At 53.8% G+C, this 20,240-nt stretch overlaps 5 protein-coding genes across 5 annotated transcripts; all 5 read right to left on the bottom strand.

Moving 5' to 3' along the window:
• Positions 1-800: 800 nt before the first annotated feature.
• BGZ61DRAFT_337660 (uncharacterized protein) lies at positions 801-3,756 on the bottom strand (the record flags this gene model as incomplete). The annotated part of the gene is made up of 3 exons (XM_046239064.1): positions 801-1,680; positions 1,803-2,257; positions 2,884-3,756. 3 exons carry the CDS (start codon positions 3,754-3,756, stop codon positions 801-803), a joined length of 2,208 nt encoding a protein of 735 aa, XP_046112202.1.
• A 3,881-nt stretch (positions 3,757-7,637) lies between these two features.
• Positions 7,638-9,057, bottom strand: BGZ61DRAFT_525547 (family 31 glycosyltransferase; the record flags this gene model as incomplete). Its single annotated transcript, XM_046252787.1, has 2 exons — positions 7,638-8,438; positions 8,497-9,057. The coding sequence occupies 2 exons, from the start codon at positions 9,055-9,057 to the stop codon at positions 7,638-7,640; spliced, it is 1,362 nt and encodes a 453-aa protein (XP_046112201.1).
• Positions 9,058-9,742: 685 nt separating this feature from the next.
• BGZ61DRAFT_15456 (uncharacterized protein) lies at positions 9,743-14,647 on the bottom strand. Its single transcript, XM_046237399.1, has 4 exons — positions 13,734-14,647; positions 13,034-13,667; positions 12,359-12,977; positions 9,743-12,306 (listed from the first exon to the last, which is right to left on the bottom strand). The coding sequence occupies exons 1-4, from the start codon at positions 14,433-14,435 to the stop codon at positions 9,834-9,836; spliced, it is 4,428 nt and encodes a 1,475-aa protein (XP_046112200.1). The 5' UTR covers positions 14,436-14,647; the 3' UTR covers positions 9,743-9,833.
• Positions 14,648-14,653: 6 nt separating this feature from the next.
• Positions 14,654-17,357, bottom strand: BGZ61DRAFT_438269 (uncharacterized protein). Its single transcript, XM_046244222.1, has one exon. It carries the CDS (start codon positions 17,003-17,005, stop codon positions 15,128-15,130), a length of 1,878 nt encoding a protein of 625 aa, XP_046112199.1. The 5' UTR covers positions 17,006-17,357; the 3' UTR covers positions 14,654-15,127.
• A 657-nt stretch (positions 17,358-18,014) lies between these two features.
• BGZ61DRAFT_438268 (uncharacterized protein) lies at positions 18,015-19,548 on the bottom strand. The gene has a single exon (XM_046244221.1). The coding sequence runs from the start codon at positions 19,419-19,421 to the stop codon at positions 18,417-18,419; it is 1,005 nt and encodes a 334-aa protein (XP_046112198.1). The 5' UTR covers positions 19,422-19,548; the 3' UTR covers positions 18,015-18,416.
• Between the last annotated feature and the right edge of the window lie 692 nt (positions 19,549-20,240).

The raw sequence follows: 20,240 nt of genomic DNA, 5'->3' as shown, positions 1-20,240 counted from the left end.
TCCGCTTGACAAGAATCCCATCAAAATCAAATTTGCTATTAGAACCAAAGAGAAAAACCTAGCGCTAGATACTCGACGTCATCTACAGAAGGTAGGAGGCTGGAGTGATTTATGTGTACCCAAGAGTCATGCTTGGTGTTCAATATCGGCGACTGAATATAGATGAGAATGAGCAGCGCCAAAGATATAGCTCAGGGCTGCTTGTCTATTTGCCGACATTTTACATCCCGAATCGCTTGCTGAAGGGGCCGTCATATCGTACAATGGCAAGGCCATGGATGGCTTCTAAACCCTCTCCCAAGACCAGAAGGACACATCCCGTGAAGAATTCACCGCAGGTCAGCACCTCAATTCTCCCCTGTTCGCATCCGACCCTCTTCCTCTCTTCCTATCCTCCACGCTCTCTCTCTCTCTCCTCCTCCTGCCTAGTAGCAGGAGCATTAGGGAAGTGGTACACGTCGGCCAGCCTGGCCATTATAACTGTAACGCCGCGACCGTAAATGCGTTGGCAGTGTGGTATGAAAATTGCAGAAACCCTCCAGGGTCCGATGAGGACCAACGCCCGCGAGAAAAACAAGGAAAATTCAAGGAAAACTTTTTTATGAACCTCGCAATGCCTCCCAAACGATGCAACAAGAAACAAGATTTCGCCGAACGCTTCAACGCGGAACCATAGCTTCTGAGAGGAGCCGGTAGCGAATAAGTTGACGGCATCGATGACATATGAAAAATCGTGTCGGTGTGACACTCGAAAGCGTGGGAATGACTCGACATTCAAGAATGGCCGGGACGAAATCCCGCTAGGTCCTTCTGACAATGTTAACGCCAGGATTGACAAGTGCTCTAGATGCAATATCGCTGAATCGTCGAACCACGTTGGTTGTCCCGCCGGTAACCTGAGACTCGTCAAGAATAAACTTGGATGCGACAGCCAGTCTGTTCTTGGGATCAGTCTCATCCAGATGCTGGGGCAGTGAATTGCTGTAGCCCGGTTCGAAATTTGGCGCCAATTCTCTGACTACCGCGATCGAGTAAAGAACATCTCGGTTCTCGCGCCCGTCCAGTAGATGGCGCAACCGACTCAACACATCCTCTCTCGCTTTGGCTGCTTCTGGCGTGTTAGAGTTGTCTTGAGTCCGAACAAACTCTGCCAAGTTGTACCAGAAGTCGAATTGACGGGTGCGATGAGGGTCCGGGTCTTGAGCGGGAGGAGAAAGAGGGTTCATGGCCAGGTAGTCTCCGCACAGGAGGGCCTCAACCACTCGAACCCGGCTCTTTGTCTCATTCGCGTCACCCTCGCGGGGCAGCGTCCCAATGGTAGGTTGCATGTCTGGAGTCTGGTAGGAAACGCGCGCCAGCTCCCATACAATTCTCGTCTCAAGGATGCCGGAGTAGGCCATCTGGGCGTGGTCGTTGGCCCTGACAGCTTCTAGAATCTTGAGGAACGATGCCATGAGCTCGACCAGTTTGATGTCCCGAGGGAAGCTCATCTTCCCGTTGTCCGCAAAGTAATACCAACTTGTCTCGAAGAAGGAACTGAGCCCGGGGGCGTACATCTCGTGATAAACTTTGGTAATCTCGTTGAACATCTCCTCGGTGTGACTGATCTGCTGGGCTGGGGGGCCTGGACCCAGCAGGTCGATAATCTCATCGATCTTCATTTTCTTGGCTGTAGAAACCCTGCGTGTGAGCGGATATTCTGACAGCAGCAAAGCAAAGGACCAACGAGGGAGAATCAAGCGGAGGGGGCGCCACCTCTGAGATGAAGATTATTGTCGACAAGAGACTTGTGGTCGAGAAACCTCGAGTTGTCCTGAACGGATGATACGGACGACTGGAACGTCTGGAGGGCCGGGTCGATGGCAGTTGAGTACTCGTAGCCGGTTTCGGACTTGGCGGGTGTCAAGGTGCCGGTGGAGAGTGTCTGGTCGTAGCTGAGAGAGGTGATGGATGGATTTGGGCTGGCGGTGGAAGCGTGGGCAGCGTATGAGCTTGGGAGCATGGACGGCTGGCTGCCGTACGAGTTTGTGGATCGGGCGGTGAGAGCCGGGTTCGAGGAGAGGGACGAGGAGAGGGAGGACGGAATGGCCGACGGCACGGAGCTTGGGATGGACGGCGTGGTGGGTTGGCTCAGCGGCGCGGGCTGGATGCTGGACGAGGATTGGCTGCCTGGTTGCTGTCGAAAGATGGGATCGTAGCCCAAGCACTCGCGCTTCGACTTCTTGCAGTTGTTGCAGGTCGGGTGTGTCTCGTCGCACTGGCAAGACAGGGTTGTTAGATTGATGATGCGGGATGGGGACACCTCCACCCGGGAGAAAAAAAGAAGCGAGGTGGTAGAGGGGAGGCCAGAAAGAGGCTGCGACATGCACCGCAAACACGCCAGTCGCACACGGCGGAACACAGCCAATAACGAGCTTGGGGAGCTGAGGTAACGGCCGAGCTCTTCGTCAGTGGCTTGCCCGGCGCGAAGTGGACGTGCTTTACAAGGAAGAGAAAATGACCACGGCGCGCTACGTGGGTGAGACTCGTTCCCGCAAGCAAGCGAATCCGCAAGAGGAGTGCGAAGCGAACTGCAGGCGAATTGACCTTATCTCAACCACGGCTCTCGCTTCACGACTCTCGCTTGAAGGCCCCCGCTCTCTTTCACCCGCCAGTGCAGCTTCCAAGGCGCCGCTTCTCACGAGAACATGGGGAGGGTATGTGAGGAAAGTACAGTTGAGATGGTGCTCACCTTGATTCTACGCTTGCGGCACGTCAGGCAGCCTGTCTTTGTTCTGCGCTTGATCTCCTAAAAAAAAGCAAGCCCGCAAATCAGTATCAAACCTCGAATTGGCAGTTCAGACATAGGCACTGCTCGGCCTGCGGCCTCGTGTCGGAACGTACCTTCTTTGGACCTCGATGGCCCATGAGGCGAGGATCGTGAGGAAGGGCATAGCGGGCCATGGGATCCGACGGAAGGCCGTAGCCTGGAGCCATGGGCATTCCGTGATGCCCATAAAACGCAACTCCTCCCTGTACAGGAGCCATAGGCATGCTCATCGCCATGACTTGGGGTGGTGGTGCAGACGGGCCTGGTTGTTGTGGAATCGAGTCAATGGTTCTCATGCTCGGCAGCGACATGATATTGCTCCCCACGGGAAGGGGGTTCTGTCGGTAGCTGTCGGGAGGCTGTGTAGTCGCAGGATACGATGCATACTGTGCGGTGGAAATGCCAATGGCCGAAGGGTACGGGCTCGAGGGACCCGGATAGCTCACAGGCTGGCCATGGGGAGCACCCGGGTATTGGTTCGACATTTCGGTGTCAGGAGTCGGATCGGGCTCGGGCTCGGAGGCCCTGCTGTCGCCGTTTTGCTGAGGGCCCGCGAACTGGGCAGCCGAAGCAGAGGCGGAGGAAGCTGTGGAGGAAGCAGCGTTGTGATCGACGTCGGCGGTAGAGAGTGTCGGGTCGGTCGCGGGAGTGACGGACAGGAGATATGCGTCGACGGTAGAGACGGTAGAGACGGTAGAGACGGCAGCGACACCAGGAACAGCAGCAGCAGCAGCAGTAGCAGTAGTAGTAGTAGTAGTAGTAGTAGTAGTAGCAGCGACAACACCAGCAGGATGAGGAGGAGTGGCAGTGGCAGTGGCAGTAGCAGCGGGTGGTGGAGAAGCTAGACCAACGGCAGACACGGCAGCAGCTGGAGAAGAAGCAGATCCAGGAGCTGAAGGTATGCTGGGAGAGTTGCCGTGACTCTGGGCGTGGTCGTCTTGAGCCATTCTGTTTTTAATTAGAAAATTTTATGGAGCCACGCAGAGCCAGAACAACGAAAAGCGACCAGGGGACGCGACCCTAGACCACGGAGGAGGACCTTGTGCTGGACAAGGAAGGAGGGGAGCACAAGGGCGTTGCAGGGGCAGGAGGACAAAGTGGGAGGGGACAGGCTCCGGAGCCAGGGCCGACGAGCAGCAGCCCTGGAGGCGAGCTATCGACGATGCGATGCGATGCGATGCGATGCGCGGCGCGGTGGATGGGATGGATGGAACGGTGGCCGAGGCGTGGCGTGGAGATGGGGGACGGGGACGGAAATGGAGACGGAGATGGAGACGGGGACGGAGACGCAGGCGCAGGCGCAGACGCGAGTCGGCTATCCTATCACTGATGCTGGGCGTCCTCGTCTGGCGGAAGGATACCTACTACGTAGTAGGTAGCGAACGACAGTCTCCGTGGGGGGTCGAGGTTACGCTGGAATCGGGGGCGTATGGGCGTATGGGGTCGACTCTTCCTCGTCCTCTTCGTCCTTGAACATCGAGGCCAGCTGCCCCCTGCCTGGCTGCGCGGATGGTGGTGGGAGTGGTGGTTCTGGTGGTGGTTGGTGGGGACTGCCGAAGCGACGTCGATCGAAGCGAGCGGGAGGATGACAGGAGGCCAGGGGCTGTTCTTTTTTTTTTTTTTTTTCTTTTCTTATTTCGTACTGTACCCGTCAAAAACGAAAAGACAGCGAGACAATGGTACGGGAGACGGAGGACAGAGGGGGGCAGGGGAGGGCGGATGTGGGCGTGTCGTTGGTCGTTGGTGTTGGTCGTTGCAGCTTCTGGCGCGCCGACTCAATGGAGACACCACTTCGCTCGAATAAACTAATAAACTAGGGGTGGGAATAGTTCTCTTAAAAATTGGATTGGACTTTTTCGGGGGAGGTACCCATGCGGAATAATAGAAGCTCCAGGGCCTGTCAAGGCCTAGAAGCCCGGCAAGGTACATTGGCAGAGGGGCCTCGGGGAGGAGGGCTTCACAGTAAGGGCTGAGAGGCGTAGGGGGCGGGGGGCCCAGGCAGCGGTCAAAGTTGAGCCAGTGCAGCGGGAACCGTAGCGGCCTAGTGTCCTGCATAGCGCCCTGTAGTGCGCTGTAACGTTCTCGTAGCGCCCTGATGAGCGCCCGGGGCACCTGTCCGGTGCGCCGGTTCCTGGATCGTCGGGCTAGAGACCCGGGGGCCGGGGGATGGGATGGGATGGGATGGATGGTCGGTGTCAAATGTCTCTGAAATGCTGGGCGGTCACCAATGCATCATCCATGGGTCTGGTGCTGTCAGTATTAGTATTAGTACAAGTACAAGTACACGCGCGACGGCCTAGGCTGGTTTTGAGAAGTGAGATTCAAGGAGGATCGCGCTCGGGCTATTCGCTGCTTCCTGCACGTACGATAGACGATGTATGTATGTACGATGTCCGATGCGCATGTTGCCATCATGGCACGGTGCCGCCGTACATGATGCAAGCATGGTTGTCACGGTGGTACAGCCGCGCGCCGAGGGGAGCACAAAGCGCAAAGCTCAGAGCACATACATAGTAATAAGCACAGAAGCGCATTGGACTGACTGCCCGGGGTTGCAATGACGCCTGGACACATCCATGGGATCGCCCACCTGCATCGATGAACAAAAGCCACTCTGTGCAGTGAGCGGCTGTACCTTGTCTGCACTAGAAGCTGCCATCTTGGCGGCCCGCGAGAGAGATCTGGCTGTGAGGCTCGAGACTGGCTCGCTAATGGCCTGATGGGTGGCAGGTCCTGGGATGACCTCCCTACTACGTACTAATCTGGGCCCTAATCCCAAGGCCAGGTCCATCTGAACAGGGCAACTGGGTACGGTGGGCGCGAGTAATTGGAAGCTTCCATGTGGATAGGCGTGGCACGGCATGGCATGGTATATCATGGCATCCATGGTTCTTTGGGAACCAGGGATCCATTTCCTTACTAGGGTCGCAACCAAGCCTCCCCCCCCCCCCCCCCCCCTATTTTCTCGAATAATTATCCTGCCCAACAGGGCCTTGGCTTACCAGATTACCTGGAACCTTACCTTGTCTCCTTTTGGGCAATGGCGGAGAGCATCCCAAGTCTAATATGGTTCTCAAATCTTCTCTTGCCTTCTGTCTCCTCTTCTCTCACTGCCACCATCATAACTTCATGACACCTGGTAGGCCGTCGACGGGCATGAACATCCGTCGTATTAATCACGGCCCTTAGTAACAAGTGCAAGTGCAAATGCCAAGCCCCTGAAATATAATGAAAAGGAAATAAATCAATGCCACATAAATGCCACCCCCCTCGGATGAGCGAATACCCGTATCTGGTTTCTTACGTATTGCTGCACATTGCACATTCAATCTCGAAAGCAGAGCCCATCTTCTCAAAGTTTGGCTCCCAATGCAGCTTCACCTGCATCAGGCTTTCATCCCGTGTCAACCAAACCGTCCGCCCACCCCTCCCCGCAACGCCACCGCATGCGCCCTAAGAATTTTAGCTCCCAATGCGTCCAGACGTTCCAGTGCACTAATGTAGGTACCAGCTGCTGTGCGTTTAGTGCCCGTAAGCCATGGACGCACTGGACCACAGTGGCTAATACGTGTACCATGTAACTGTACGGTACGCCTGGACGGTATGGCGGGACTCAACTGGTTGGGGGACCCGCGACGGAAATCAAAACCTCCACCATTCACACATTCGCAAATGATTGCATCTGCAACAAACGGCCGACAACATGTGAAGATACTGCACCGTCGCCGCACCAAGGCCTCGTCATCTCACCATCTTTATCCCTCTCTTTGATGCTTCCTGCTACTGCGTGCTATAAACAGAGCAAACAAAGATACCCACTGAGCCGCCGTCAAATTTCCTCGCTTCACACACCCCCCTCCCTCTTTTGCTTGCATGTCATCTCATCTCCCGCCCCCATTTCCCCTTCTCCTTCGCCCCCCGGTCTCTGTGTAACCTCACTATACCTCCACCAGTCACCACCACCAGGAGACTGATGCCTACTTCGTACACGAGAATGGCAGATTAGGAACAGCCTTCTCACCGGCTAGCCGTGCGTCTAGTCTACCGGGTTCTTTTTTTGGTTCTCTGCTGCGGCCCTCTTCACCGAATTCGCATGGGCTCCTTCTCACAAGCCTGCCTTAGGTCCCGGCCGAGGCATCCTACCCTGCGGCGTCTATTGTCCGGGTAGTGTAGCCTCAAGAATGTGTATTACGCAGGTAGTACTCCGTACACGCTCGATGCTACATAGGTAGGTAGTATACCATACCATACAGCCAGCTGCCGCGAGCCGCCTGCTCCACCGCCTGGATAGCTACCCTTTGATATTTTTGACATCCCTGTTGACACTTTCAACGGGAAGCAAGCGAGCGAGCCATCCACCGGGGCTGGCTGGCCAACCGGGCCTCACTCGCTCATCTCACCATCTCGCCTCGTTGCTCGTCTCCGATTAGCTCCCGAACACCCGGGGCCCTTCCATGGAAACCCTTCCCCCGCCTCTATTTCCTTCTAGAGCATTGGCATCAGCTATATTCGGCAACGGCCAGGGAACCGTATTTCTCGCGGTTGGTGGTTGGTGGTAGGTTAATAAAAGGAGTTGGACCGGCGAAGACACATCATCGGTGCCCTATTCGGCCGAATACAAGACAGGCCTGCTCTATACGACGATTCCACCCCATCTGATCGCAGTATCACCGCATCGGTCCAAGAAATCAGGGGGTATCCAAAACCACACATATGCCATCCCGGACGGAGGCTCCGCAGCGCAAACAAGGCCCGGCCACCCTGTAGTAGTACAATGTAGCCAGCGCGGCTCTCGTCATCTACATCATGTACATGCCGACGTCCAATATTAGCATGTCCCTAGCAACTTCTTCACCTTGGGCCAGTTCACGCCAGATGTCTTCTGCGTCGCCTCATCCGCCCCCAGCAGCAGCCACGGACTCAGGTTGCACCGTTTTGCGTCCGGCTCGTATGTCCACGCCATACACCATCGACCATGCTCCTTGCATTTGGCCTGACAGGCGCTGGCGCTCTGCATATCCCCCCACGTCCGCGTGTGCTCGTCTGCCTTTCCAACGTGGTCTGCTGATAGCCGAGTCTGCAAGTTTGCCAACTCTGATATGGGCGAGCCCCCAAACATTTCCCACACGTCGCGCCATAGTACGGGCTCATCCACCGTCGCCAGTGTCTTCCCCACGTGGACCATCTCGCCCGGGTTGCGCAGCCCGTGGAAGGAGACGAGGGGTGAGCAAAACCGATCGCCCCATATGCGCGTGATGGACGGCGGCTCTCCGTTGAAGTGGTGGTTGTAGCTCTCTTCTAGGTAGATGCCGAGCTTCTGTAGCGTCGTCGCCACTAGACGATCCCCCCACGTCTCGGACATGGACTCGGCATAGGCTTCTTCAACGACGCCAGGGTGCTCAAATAGAAGCCGCATCGCCACTCCAGAGATCAAAATGCCCGATCCGCCATGTGCGAACCTGCCCTTGTAGTCACCCACCGCGTTGCCGATGTAGAGTGCCTTTTTAGGGTCCAGGTGGCCCAGGAGAAGCTCTAGCGAGGGCCGGATTAAAAAGGTGTCGTCGTCTAGGATGATGTACCACTTCTTGTAGGGCATCTGCTTGTAAATCAACTCCATGCCCATGATGAACTGTGGCTTGTTAGCATCCATCCGCTAGATAAGCTTGGCCGTGAGAGGCAGGACTTACCTTTAGGGCATCTAGCTCCCATCCGAATTTCTGACCAATTTCCAAGGCCTTGTCCTCGTTGCCAGCTTCAAGCTCGTCTTGGAGGCTCTTGTACTTGACGAGTCTCGGGTAGTCCTCCACCTTGCCCCGAATCTTGGTCTCCGTCACCTTCCTGATGACATCATGCACCGGCACGCCAATGACTTTCGCATCCGTGTCATTCACAGTGGTCCAATCGCCGACAACCAGGAAGCTCCGGCCCTCCTCGCCCAGGAACCCGCCCGTGTGACCGAACGCCGTGAGCTGGTCCGGCACGCGGTGGCGAGTCCCGTAGCCGGTTTTGATGAGGTATCCAACGTCAGCATACAGATTCACCGGGTAGCGCGGGGTGGTCCAGAGCCAGGCGTCGCGGTCCGTCGCGGCGCCGCGCACGGCGTTGAACAGACGCGCGGCATTGAAGGAGACGGCAAGGCGGATGGAGGAGTCGTGTGGCAGGATGGTGTAAAATATGAGGAAGAAGATAAGGAAGAGGATGGTTTGTGAGGCGAGACGCCGTCGGAAGCGGCGAGTAATGTATATCATAGTGAAGGGGCGGAATGTGATGTGAAGAGAGTACAAGGAGAGACAGATAAGCGCCAACTACTCAATGCGCTTCAAGACGCAACCAGGTAGCGATGTGATCTTTCGAATCCCCGATGCACCATACTCAATCCCTCTTTTGAGAGCTTCACAAGTGCGGGAGAGTATGTTGAAGACGACGGATACCGTCCGAGATGCGCCCTCGATGGATTGATGCCAACCTGGCTCGTACGTCGTTGTATCTAGAAAGTTGGGCCCAGAATTTGGAACCCCCAAAAAAAAGAGTTGTCCCTTGCATTGCCGTCAGCCCCGCCACCGCATCTCAGCCACTTTCAACTAAAAAAAACCGGAAGAGCGACAGAAGGAAAACAAAGGACATACGAATATGCTATATCAAATCCAAATGGGTTTAACCTGACTACACACGCGTTTCACTCGTCATACTTGGAATTAAATTGCGGCATGGCTGACTTAGCCGCGATATGGCCAGCATGAGTCCCTGCATATTAGTGTCACCTCGTGATTAAGCTTACACACATTGTTGGATTTACAAAACTAAGGACGTTAGAAAGATGGTTATGACTATGCGGAGGCATGGAATCAGGATCAGGGCTACTTGTAAGTGCATCTTCAAGTATGGGGTTTGGCCATGGAGTTAGCTAAAATTGCGACATATTTTATCACTCTGGAGATATGGGTCGTGTTACCGAGAACTACGTCTCCTCAACTGAAGACCCAGATACACTATCCTCGACGAGTATCTATTATTCTGAATCGCTTCATCTACGCCTTACTCGGGGCTTGAAACCCGCCTGTTTCTTAGATTCGAACAATTGAACATCCTCTGGGTCCCCGCCTAACCCGGACACTGTTCCAGAAAGGACCGATTCAAGCTCTCCCAAGCCCGCCCACAAATCATCCCGTTGCTCTTCAGTAAAGCTCTCCAGGATATACCTGGCACCTCCCTTGAGAAGTATAGCCATTGCCGCGAGATCTTGTTTTTCGGTCGCGGCAAATAGCGGGGAAGGGTAAGTGGCATCGGGTGGAAGTTTCTCGTTAGGGTCAAGGCCGGCTTTGAGGAGCTTGCGGAGAAGCTCATCCCTCTTAGATGTGTCGGGCCGCGTGCTCGCCGTGACTAGGAGTGATTTGCCATCACTCGCTATAATGCTAGTGTCCACTGGCAGTTCCAGAAAATAATCTGCCAGGTCGTAGAAGTCTTGACCAATTGCGAGATGCAGAGGAGTGTAGCCACGAGTATCCACGGTATTGATTCCAGCTCCCAAGGAGACTAAACAGCGAGCCATCTTGATAACCTCGACCTCTTCCAAAAAGGAAATGAGTATCAGCTCTAGCAATGGTGTATTAGAGCGGGAACCCCTCTGGTCAACATCAACACCTTGGCGGACTAGCCAGGTGACATTTTCTGTCTGGCTCGCCAAAACGGCCTTGCGAATGGAGTCATCGGCCTTGACATCGACGCCAAGCTCGCGATACATGTCGAGGATGTGGACATTTTCAACCCTGGACGTCAGTGCCGAACTCCAGGTATCCTGAATGATCTTTTTGGCCGCGTCAGTGTTATCTCCTTCCACTCTAGCCGCCAAGAGGCTGCTGATAAGCAACTTGGTGAGCCGCGCATCACCTTGATCCGCCGAAGCTTTAAGGGCGATGGATATCTGGCTATAGTCGCTGCACTCAACCAGTATTTTGATGGCGTCTACCTGGCGGAAGATGACTGCGCTGACGATGGCGTAGTTGCCAAATCCCCCATCAATCGAGGATTCTGCGGCCGGATCAGCCTCGTACTTCAGCAGAAGTTTGAGAATATCTAGACGGCGGTGGAAGATGGCAACTTGTAGGGCAAGGTAACCGTCAGAGGACTGCGCATTGGGGTTTGCCCCGTGTGACAGAAGAGTCTCGCAAGTCTTGTAATGGTTACCGCGAATTGCCAAATGCAAAAGACTGTCACCGCTGGCATTGACTTGATTCACGTCGATTTTTCCTGCTTTGATCCATTCGTCTAGGATATGATCCAGACCCAAAAGGGCACAGCCGAGTCCAGCAGCATGAGTAGGGCGGAGGTGTGGCCTCGTAAACGTGTGATTGAGCATGGATTCGAGGATGGAGTTCATCTTCCAGTGATCGGGGTAACTTTCGTCAAACACTGTGCGTGCTTTGATATGTTCTGGATTGTCCATCGTTAGGTTGATGTTTCCCCGGTTGAAAATGGACCAGGCCCTGTAGGGGTTATTGCTTGACTCGGGGTCGCCCATGAAATCCAAGACGAGCTCGTTGATGATTTGCCGCAGACTCTCGTGGCCAATTCCTCGTCGTACATGAAGCGACCATGTCTCGGATGCGTATTGTGTCCATTTCTCCAAATCGGTGTACTCGTGTCCTTTGATGTAATTCTGAAATGTGACGCTCGAGCACACAGATGCATCTTTGTGAAAATGCACGTTAGATAGCTCCAAGATGCAGCAGAATTCAGGGGCCTGGAAGGATGGATCATCGCCATGGTCAATGTATCCAACTGACTCTTGATCAGAGTCTTCCCAGACCAAATTACGACGATGATCAGCTTCTGCCACGCCGACTCTAAGCCAGGGATGCTCAACCAAACTTCTAGCCTCGGCCCCGTCTTCGCTATCTTCGTAAATGCTATGCTGATTCTCGTCAAGGACATCGTCCCACTGAAGCCGGATAAGTGTTCTGAGACATATGCAGGCCATGAATGCATTCGCCTCCGCAAGCGACCAGTGATGAAGTTCGAGATACTCCCGGACAGACAGGTGAGAAAACCGGCAAATTGCGTTTGATTCAGTCCGAATGTTGGCGCCTTGTGGTAGCTTTCTCTTGTATTTACTGTTTGGGAGGTCAGTATATTCCCGCTTCGATTTCTTGGGATCCAAGAATCTCTCCAGTAGGCCATCTGCCAGAACAACGAGATTGTGACACGCGTCAAGGATGTAGTCGATATCGACATCAGGGTCCAAGTAGAAGTCCTCCTCAATATTCTGAGTGGCGGCAATGACCATTTCCGCTGGACTCAGGGGGCGCCACGAACACATCAGTATTTTGAACACCAAAAATGCCACCTCTCGCTTACTTCCCTCTTGAGAATCAATGTTGCTATAGATATTCTTGTAAGCTGCCTCTAGGCCCCGGGGTAGTCTATCCAAGTAACTGAGAATATCCTTGTTCCGATTAAGCTTCAGCAGCTCATTGATATGCAGGGCAGCCCACTGAAACCTGCATAAGAGTTAAGCATCAATGCTAAACAGAGCAAGTTTGCTGTACTTACATTCCCTGGCTCTTGGAATGGAAAGTCTGCAATATCTGTTTCCGTACTTGATCTGTCATCTTGGTTCGACAAAATGGGCTTTGGTCGAGCTTGTTTAACACAAACTTCTCAATATCGGATTGATTATCATTGGCCGTGACCTCGAGGTGATCTCGAATCTCGTATCTTTCTCTCAAGTCTTGATCTCGTCTGCTGGCAATGTAGATCTTAAGAGGCCGTGAAGACTTTTCAACGATGAGATCCAATGTATCCATCAATACCGTTCGCGTGTCCCGATCGCACTCGTCAAGACCGTCGATGGCGATGGTGCATCGCGCATAGTCTCTAGTCAGTTGAAGTAGAAGCTCCTCACACTCTTCACTGGTCAGTTGATCTCTGGAAAAACCAGACCGCTTTCGTTTGGTGTATTTGGCTTCGACGTATGTCATGACGGTGGACTCGTCCCTGGAAGTTGATAACTGCCTCACAAGACTTCGAAGAACCATGACAGGGTCTCGGTGGTCAGTCCGATTTCGATCGCAATAGAAGTAAGCAAATGCCTCATTGGTGTCCTCGTTGGCGGTTAAAAGGAGGATGTCGTCAATGACTTTGGACGAAAGCTTCGTCTTGCCAGCTCCAGCTGCAATAACACCTTAGTCAATGCATTGATCCACCCGGCCACTGTGAGACACTTACGAATGCCACTCAGCCACAGTGTAGTGGATGAATCCGCAGACCTCCATTGAGAGTATTTCTCATGGTCCAACAACCATTGTCCGGTGCCCTTCACCCGACCTTTGACTGCGTTATAGTGATCGGTCTCATAGGGGATTTCGGAGATCCACTGAAGAATTTTGCACCTCTCATCATCTTCTAGCTTCTTCCAGAACCGTTGAGAACTGGTATTAAATTGCTGCATTTGCTCCTTCAGCATCTCTTGCACGTCGGCCTGAGCTTTATCTAACCGCTGGCGCGCCATGGAGCTCACCGTGCGCTCGCAGTTGCCAGCAGTGATTTCGCATCGTTCCTCAAACCTTCCGATGTCGGCTAGCATTACGGACACCTTTCCTGGATCGAAGGTAGCTCCCAGTGTCCTCATAAAAGTGTTCTTGTCCAGGACTTTGATGTAAGTGGCGAGAAAGGACAAGATGCTTCGATATGTCAGGACAATAGCCTTTTGAAGCTCGCTCAAGGCATCGCCTTTAGGAACACGATCTGGCCTGACTTGGATATAGAGGCGCTCGTATATCCGGCAGCGGTTGATTAAGGAGGTTACAAGCTCAACGCCGATCAGAATCTGACCCGCTTGCTCGACATCTGCTGTGGCGACCTAGGAAGAATTCAGCGCGCAAAAACTTGAGAGATGGTTGTCTCGAATAGCCTCAACCAAACATACCGAAAGAATGGCTTTGATGGCGGCCCATGGAAGTGCCAGGTGAACCGGATCCAGGCCAGCGGCAAAATCACCCACGCTGTTGAAAGTCGTTATCCAGCCACATATCTTGGCAACGACATCGCGTAGCACAATCTTGCGCCCCGCAAAGTTAATTTTCCAAGTTTTTTCTTGTACCACTTGTTGTTTTTCATCAACGACTGCCTGCAACTCGTTCAGGACGTCTGTTGTTGGACCAAGCTCGACATTGTCGTCCAAAGCCCTGCGTTCATCCTCAGGGATCATTTGCTTTGCCTTGACCCAGAGATCCTCGCTGGTGGGAAGGGGGTATTCACGAATACCATCGTCGGCTATGCCCTTGGAGGGTGTCTCCTTGGGAGTTGCATCTTGTGGATTCGTACCCTTGGCGACCAGCTTCCCAGCATCTGTGTCTTCTGGAACTGACTTCTCTAGACCGTCGTCTTTATGCTGCGTCGAAGAGACTGAGGCGACACTGGTAATAGCACCTCCAATCTTCGAATCGATCACCTTGGCCCCAGAGCGAATGCTGCCTGTATCGTAGGTGTCGTCCGCCTTTGCCTTGCGCTCACCCAGTGTAGTAGTCTCGCGAGCGGGCTTGGCAGATTCGGGCTTGGGAGACTTGGATCGTTTTCCAAATAACCATTGCCTTACGCGCTCTCCCTTGCGTCGTTTCACGGCATCCATTTCGAAAATGCGACTGACCTTGAGCTGGAGACTGTTGTCATTTAGTTTCTGTCCCTCTCATACGTTGCGATGTGTGTGCGGGGTTTGTCCCCTGCGTGCATTGTAAGCGCTTGCCTGACCCTGGAGTTTCGGCTGCGGCATGGTTTTGGTCAGGCCATGCGCAGGATAATTTAGTTGGACCATGTTCGGTTTGGTTGCATACTGTGAAGAGGTCCAACGTCTGCATTGTGATGTTATGGATGACGAGGTAAGTGGGTGTATATAAGTATATATGAGTTCCTGGCTGCCTGAGGCCATATAGTCGTTGCCTAGGTTCCTTCCACAGATACAACTCGAAATGAGTCGCCAGCACCTGCACAACGACGGCCTCAAATGATGCGACTTACTCAAGATCCAGATCCCGTGTATTTCTACTGAAGCCTTTCCTAGTGGTGCTTGGCTATGTCTAACCCGCTGTAAATGCGTATAGCCTATCCTGTCTTGAACACCCCCTTGCTTATGAATAGCCCGAGAACCCGAATCTAAAGCCTGAGCAACCCATCGAGTTTTCGAAAACGCCAACCCATGCAAATCAAGAAAGAAGAATGAAGGGGGTTAGTCCACTATAGCACAGATGACGCCACAGAGGGCGCCCTAGTTCATAACGCCACGCAGGCTCCTGTAAGACAGAAATCAACTGAGTCAGAGTCCGCCTATGACTCCTTATCAAGCTCGTAAAACAACAGGTATACCTCTCTTTGCATCCCCAGCACCTCGCTGGTCTTGGCCTCGCGGACCTTCTCGTCGTTTACTCGCCACCATTTGTCTGTCATTCCCTTTCTCCTCTTCGCTCGCTTCCCCATGCCAGATGACGCAGGAGGTTGAGGGTATCTAGCCTCTTGTGCTGGCTTGGGTGATGTTAACCTGGAAAGAGCAGATTTGGTGGATGCCGCAACCGAGCGGAGACTGCTGGTTTCGCCGTCTTTTTCCTTGGAAGTTGACAGACTCGAGGACCTATTTCTATCCGAGGGCACGCTCCTAGGTGGCACCGGCAACGAGTCCAGCGACGGAGTCGACGAGTTGTTCCCCGAGGATGCGGACAAGAGATCGGGGGTTGATATCGCTGGACTGTCGATGACGCGGGCAGAGATCTCAGGGGTGGATATAGGAGTGGGTGTTTTGCTGTAAACTTCGGAGGGGTGGAACGTGTTTGGATTGGAGAATGGAGCAGCGAGGTTCTGTCGCCTGAAGGCCTCGTAGTGGCCGCTATTGTGTCCACCGCGGTGCGTGACTGTTCCTAGGAGCTTGTACTTCTTCTGGTCCATCAAGCCACCGAGCGGCAGCGTTTCAGGGAAGGCAACCTTGGCCGAGTTCTTCTGTGTCATTTGTCCTGCGTCGTAAATGGATCGCGAGAGGTGAATGGCCAAGATCTTGGGAAAGATGGACATCCGCGTAGTCTTTGCAATTTTCCTCTTCGGCGCATAGCGCATGTCTCCCAGATCCACGTCCTCGGGAGGGTGTTCGGGGTCTGTGTCGATGGCGAACTGGAGCTTCTGCAGACTTTCTTGCGCCTGCGCCTTGAAGGTCTCTGAAGTCGACTTGGCCAGGTCGTGTTCCAAGTTGGCCTTTGTTTGCAGAAGCCGGCACATTTCACACTTGAAGTCGTCAATGTATTCAGTCTTAAAGATTCCATCAAAACAGGCATTGAGAGTAGTGGACGAAACCTGAGGGACGGCCAATGTGATGGTACAAAATGTCTCCTCTCTCGGCTTTGTCTTGTATCGGCAAGTCTGGCATTCTAGATGCGATTCGTATTTGCCTTCCATAGGAAAGCCTTCCTCAAGCTCAAGAGGCAATGGGCCAAGGCCGCCATTTGATTGGATCTGAGGGATCTTGGTGTCCGTGGATGGCTCAATGGCCGAGATATCGGTGCCGTCTTCGGCCTCTTGATCGGATGGGGTCTCGGAAGCAGAGCCGTTGCCGTTGACATGTTCATCGGCGGGCTTAGCAAGGTTCTCCGAGCTTTCCGTTAGGCCGCGTCTCCGCGCATGGAGACGGGCTCTCTGGCCAGCATGATACTCGTCCTTGAGGCGCTCAGCAACGATTTGCAAGAACTCTTGCGCATCCTGTTGCTGGCGGCTGATGCGTTGCTTAAAGGCAACCTCGAGGACCTTGACAAACTGAAAGGGTGAAATAGCCTTCTTGTAGATGGGGCGCTCGTTAAGCGCATCGAGCATCTCCTTCAAGCCCTGTGTCACTAGGCCTTCCTGCAGGCCCTGCAGCTTCCACTGGGCCACTTGCTTGCCCTCGGGTTGAACAAGACTGGCGTAGACGGCGGGGTCTTCGATGCGGCGGCGGTGCGTCTCGCGGATCAGGTAGACGCGCAGCTCTCCGAGACCGGCGAGGGCCTGGAGGACCGAGTTGATGAAGCAGTCATTGGCCTGGTTGCGCAGGCCGACAATGGACTTCTTGCGGGAGCTAGTGGCGTCGTGATCGATGGAAAAGTTTGGAGCAAAGACGTAGATGAGAGCAGCGGCAGCAAGCGATGCACCGGCGGCGTACGACACGACGGTGGCCGACTTGTCGGGCATGGTCGAACAGCAGGGTCGAACCGGTGGCTCGGAAGAGTCGGGATTCGGAGAGGCAGCGAGTTGGAGTCTGACAGGTCAAACGGGGACGGGCACGACAGGGCTGCGGCGCGCGGGCATGTCTTGGGTTGGGTCGTGGTGGTTGTGGTAGTTGTCGTGGCCGCTGTCGACTCGGTGATGTCGACTCGGGTGTGTTAGCTGGGAACTGCAGGCGACTCGGGCGATGGCGTTGACGACATGACAGACGGGAGAAGAGAAGGAGCAAAGCAACAGCATGCGAGAGAATAGTACAGCGCAGGCAGGAGGTTAAGTCACTAAGGAGCCCCGGGGAACAGGCCGACTGGGGGGGGGAGCCGACGGGGGGGGATGAAGAATGGGGAAGAGAATGGGGATGGGGGGCCCGAGTTTCGAAAGACGATGAGCGAATACCCGCTGTAGAGCCTGTAATTAGTTGGCCCGATGGCGGGCTTCTGGAAAAAGCGGACCGGAGGACTGGAGATTTTTAGTGGCCTTTAGTGGGGTTCTGTGGCTGGTCCCTTTGCATTTCGGCGCCCTTGGGGGGGCCAGTCGGCCCATTCAGGCAGGTACCTCTGGAGTTTTTAGCGCATGGTGTGCTGAAGAATTGCCCCGGTTGGCCTGAGCTTCAGCGCAACAGCTGTTGTCGGGTCTGCTGCGTACGGAGGCTAGACCCCGCGGAATACCAGCCTACGCTCTCGCTCTCGGGTGGTTTAACGGGCCCGTTGCCGATTCTCGAACATTGGGTCTCTTCGCGTACTCGGTAACTACTCGTACATGGCTAATCTACACGCTATCTACTTACAGACCAGTACCTACCTGCATAAGCATGTACAGGCCAAGTAAATTGACTTATGTACAGCCTCCCCCGACGCATTCCCGACGTTTCCGAGCGTTCGGTGGATTATCCCTCCGGACGGGCTGCATGGTGAGTGGTTAACTATGTGCAGTGCGCTGCCACGCGCGAAACAACCCATGTTCGCAGTTAAAACGTGGGGGAACGGATGAGGGGTGTATGTGCTGACCCGAGGTCGGAAGCTTACCAAGTTGCGCAGCAAGTAACTTATTAGTACTGACTTTTCCTCTCGCTCGGCTCACCCAGCCGGTGATGGTCTTGCAATTATTTATGTGATTGGTCTTGAAAGGTCGGCCTTGCCGAATTGGTGCTCTGTAATCTGTTGCCTGGAATCGCCAACAACCACACTGACTACCTATGTATTAGTGCCCCATTCACTTGACGTGGTCATATGGGCATCTCTGATTGAAGGAACATTTCCTTGTATGTCCTTCATGTCGTTCGGACGGATATTCTTCTCCCCGGCAGTCCCGGTCATCTAGCAATAACCTGCAACGAGGCCACCCTGCTCTGGTCTAGTATGTACTCTACTGTGGTAATTATTTAGTCAATCTCTTCAAGGACAACGTCTGCCTTTCCATCCCATAGACGCCCATTGACCACCCTGTCTTTCACATATGCCGCCACCAGCTTATCCGACAGCTGCGGGGCCCCGTACTTTGCGACATCAGGTATGCCATGTAACTCGACCGTCATTCTCCCGTTGGGGTCAATTTCTTTCCACCGAGTCGTCGTGACGTTTGGCCACAGCCCTGAATCGTCCATTAGCACGATCTTGATATCCCGGTCCAGCCTGGCATCTCCCTGCGGCAGTTTGTGGAAGTATTCATCCTTGATGTTGATCCCGAGACTCCTCTGCGATCTCGCTAGGATAACATGCTCCAGCTTCGGAAGCGTGGCAATGTTCCACCACAGCCAGTGATTGCTCAGCGGCACCCCGAAGAGTGTCAGCCGCTTGAGATCATGGAACAGCCGCCATATATCTGTTGGGCCATCCGGGAGACTCAATGTCGGGTAGTCTCCGATGGAGACAAACTCCTCCAGCCTGTGTAGACTCTCAAACCCGTCGCGCAGCATCTTTCTGATTCCGTGACGGTCATTGAATATATCCAGGCTATTGAATGGCATCAGCACCACCAGCTTCCGCAGCGACTCTGAGACCTCGAAGAATAGATCCCGCACCCAGCTCGCCGTGAGCTTGTCATCGAGCGTTTCTCGAAACGGTTCTAGGTACAACGATGTGATATTTCGGAGCGAAAACGTCGTCGGTAGATTCGGTACAAATCGTGGGATGCAGAGGAGGATGTTGGCAAGGCGCTGCTCGGAATCGATGAAGATGCATCTCTGTCGCAGCAGCTTCGTAGCTAGTCTGTACGTATCCCGGCTCACTCGAGTCAACGCGAGCAACGTCTTGGTCGAGGCGTGTGACGACGGGAGCAGGATTTCGGGATCCGAGGGAAGGACACCTTCGATGATATGATAAAGCAGTTCTGGGGGCAAGGCGCGGCGGGTCGCCGTCGCGTCTGGTTGTACCGGTCGGAGAGTCATCTGAGTAGCGACGTACTACATGGCTGAGTCTGCCGCACTGTAAATAAATGGAGGTGGAACGACGCTTCACCGGCCGCGCTCCTGCGGCCGCGCGGGTTGTTGTGAATGAGGAGCGCCTGTGAGGCGGCGTCGCTAGTCTAGCTGAGCTAAAACGTCATGGCTCCCGCTCGAATGCAAGGAGGCAGCTGACGTCAGCCAGCAGTATATAAGCCCCTGAAAGTAGTAACTTGGATATTGCTAGTGTAGCACCAACTTGTCTCTAGTAACTGAGCCGTCCTCTCTTTGGTATTGTATATTTAATGCCAAGTAAATTTGAATAACCGCTAGAAGTTACATGCCTAAATATTGAACGCGCTGGAGCTGGTGCTGGAGTGTGCTGGCGTGTACTAGAAGTTAGTGCTCGACAGTCTGTAAGCTGCCATTGGTAATTGATATTTGATATTTTTGCGGATCTTGCCTTATGTGTGGTGGGAGTCTAGTTGCTGTCTCCGTTAACTACTGGCTTGCCATGTAAGTTCAATCCGATGACCATGATAATACCAATGGAAAGCCGGTAAAACACAGTAGAAGCATCTCTGACACACACAGGGGGGATACGTGCTTATCGAACCAAAATTGATATCTACCATTTTGTACAGTCTACGGCCCTTCACGTAGGTGCCTATTCTCCAATCAACCACCATCGCTCTATGCCAGCTGATGTGTATACATGGTGAATCAGAAGCATCGCTTTCATATGCATCTTGGTGTAGAAAAATCCAACGCCGCCCGTGGTGAAGTGCTGCCAGTAACACAACACGCAAAAACACGGGAGAAAAA

The sequence above is a fragment of the Ilyonectria robusta genome (genome assembly GCF_021365365.1).
Source record: "Ilyonectria robusta strain PMI_751 chromosome Unknown BGZ61scaffold_1, whole genome shotgun sequence".
Lineage (NCBI taxonomy): Eukaryota > Fungi > Ascomycota > Sordariomycetes > Hypocreales > Nectriaceae > Ilyonectria > Ilyonectria robusta.
The sequence above is the reverse complement of the archived record's forward strand: the minus strand, read 5'-3'. Positions and strand labels throughout refer to the sequence as shown.

Bases quoted from the DNA above. Each gene is read 5' to 3' on its own strand.
- BGZ61DRAFT_15456 (XM_046237399.1), bottom strand. From the start codon at position 14,435: ATGGATGCCGTGAAACGACGCAAGGGAGAGCGCGTAAGGCAATGGTTA. The intron at 13,668-13,733 runs GTATGTTTGGTT...AATTCTTCCTAG, and splicing joins CCATCAAAGCCATTCTTTCG to GTCGCCACAGCAGATGTCGA. The intron at 12,978-13,033 runs GTAAGTGTCTCA...GTGTTATTGCAG, and splicing joins ACTGTGGCTGAGTGGCATTC to CTGGAGCTGGCAAGACGAAG.
- BGZ61DRAFT_438269 (XM_046244222.1), bottom strand. From the start codon at position 17,005: ATGCCCGACAAGTCGGCCACCGTCGTGTCGTACGCCGCCGGTGCATCG.
- BGZ61DRAFT_438268 (XM_046244221.1), bottom strand. From the start codon at position 19,421: ATGACTCTCCGACCGGTACAACCAGACGCGACGGCGACCCGCCGCGCC.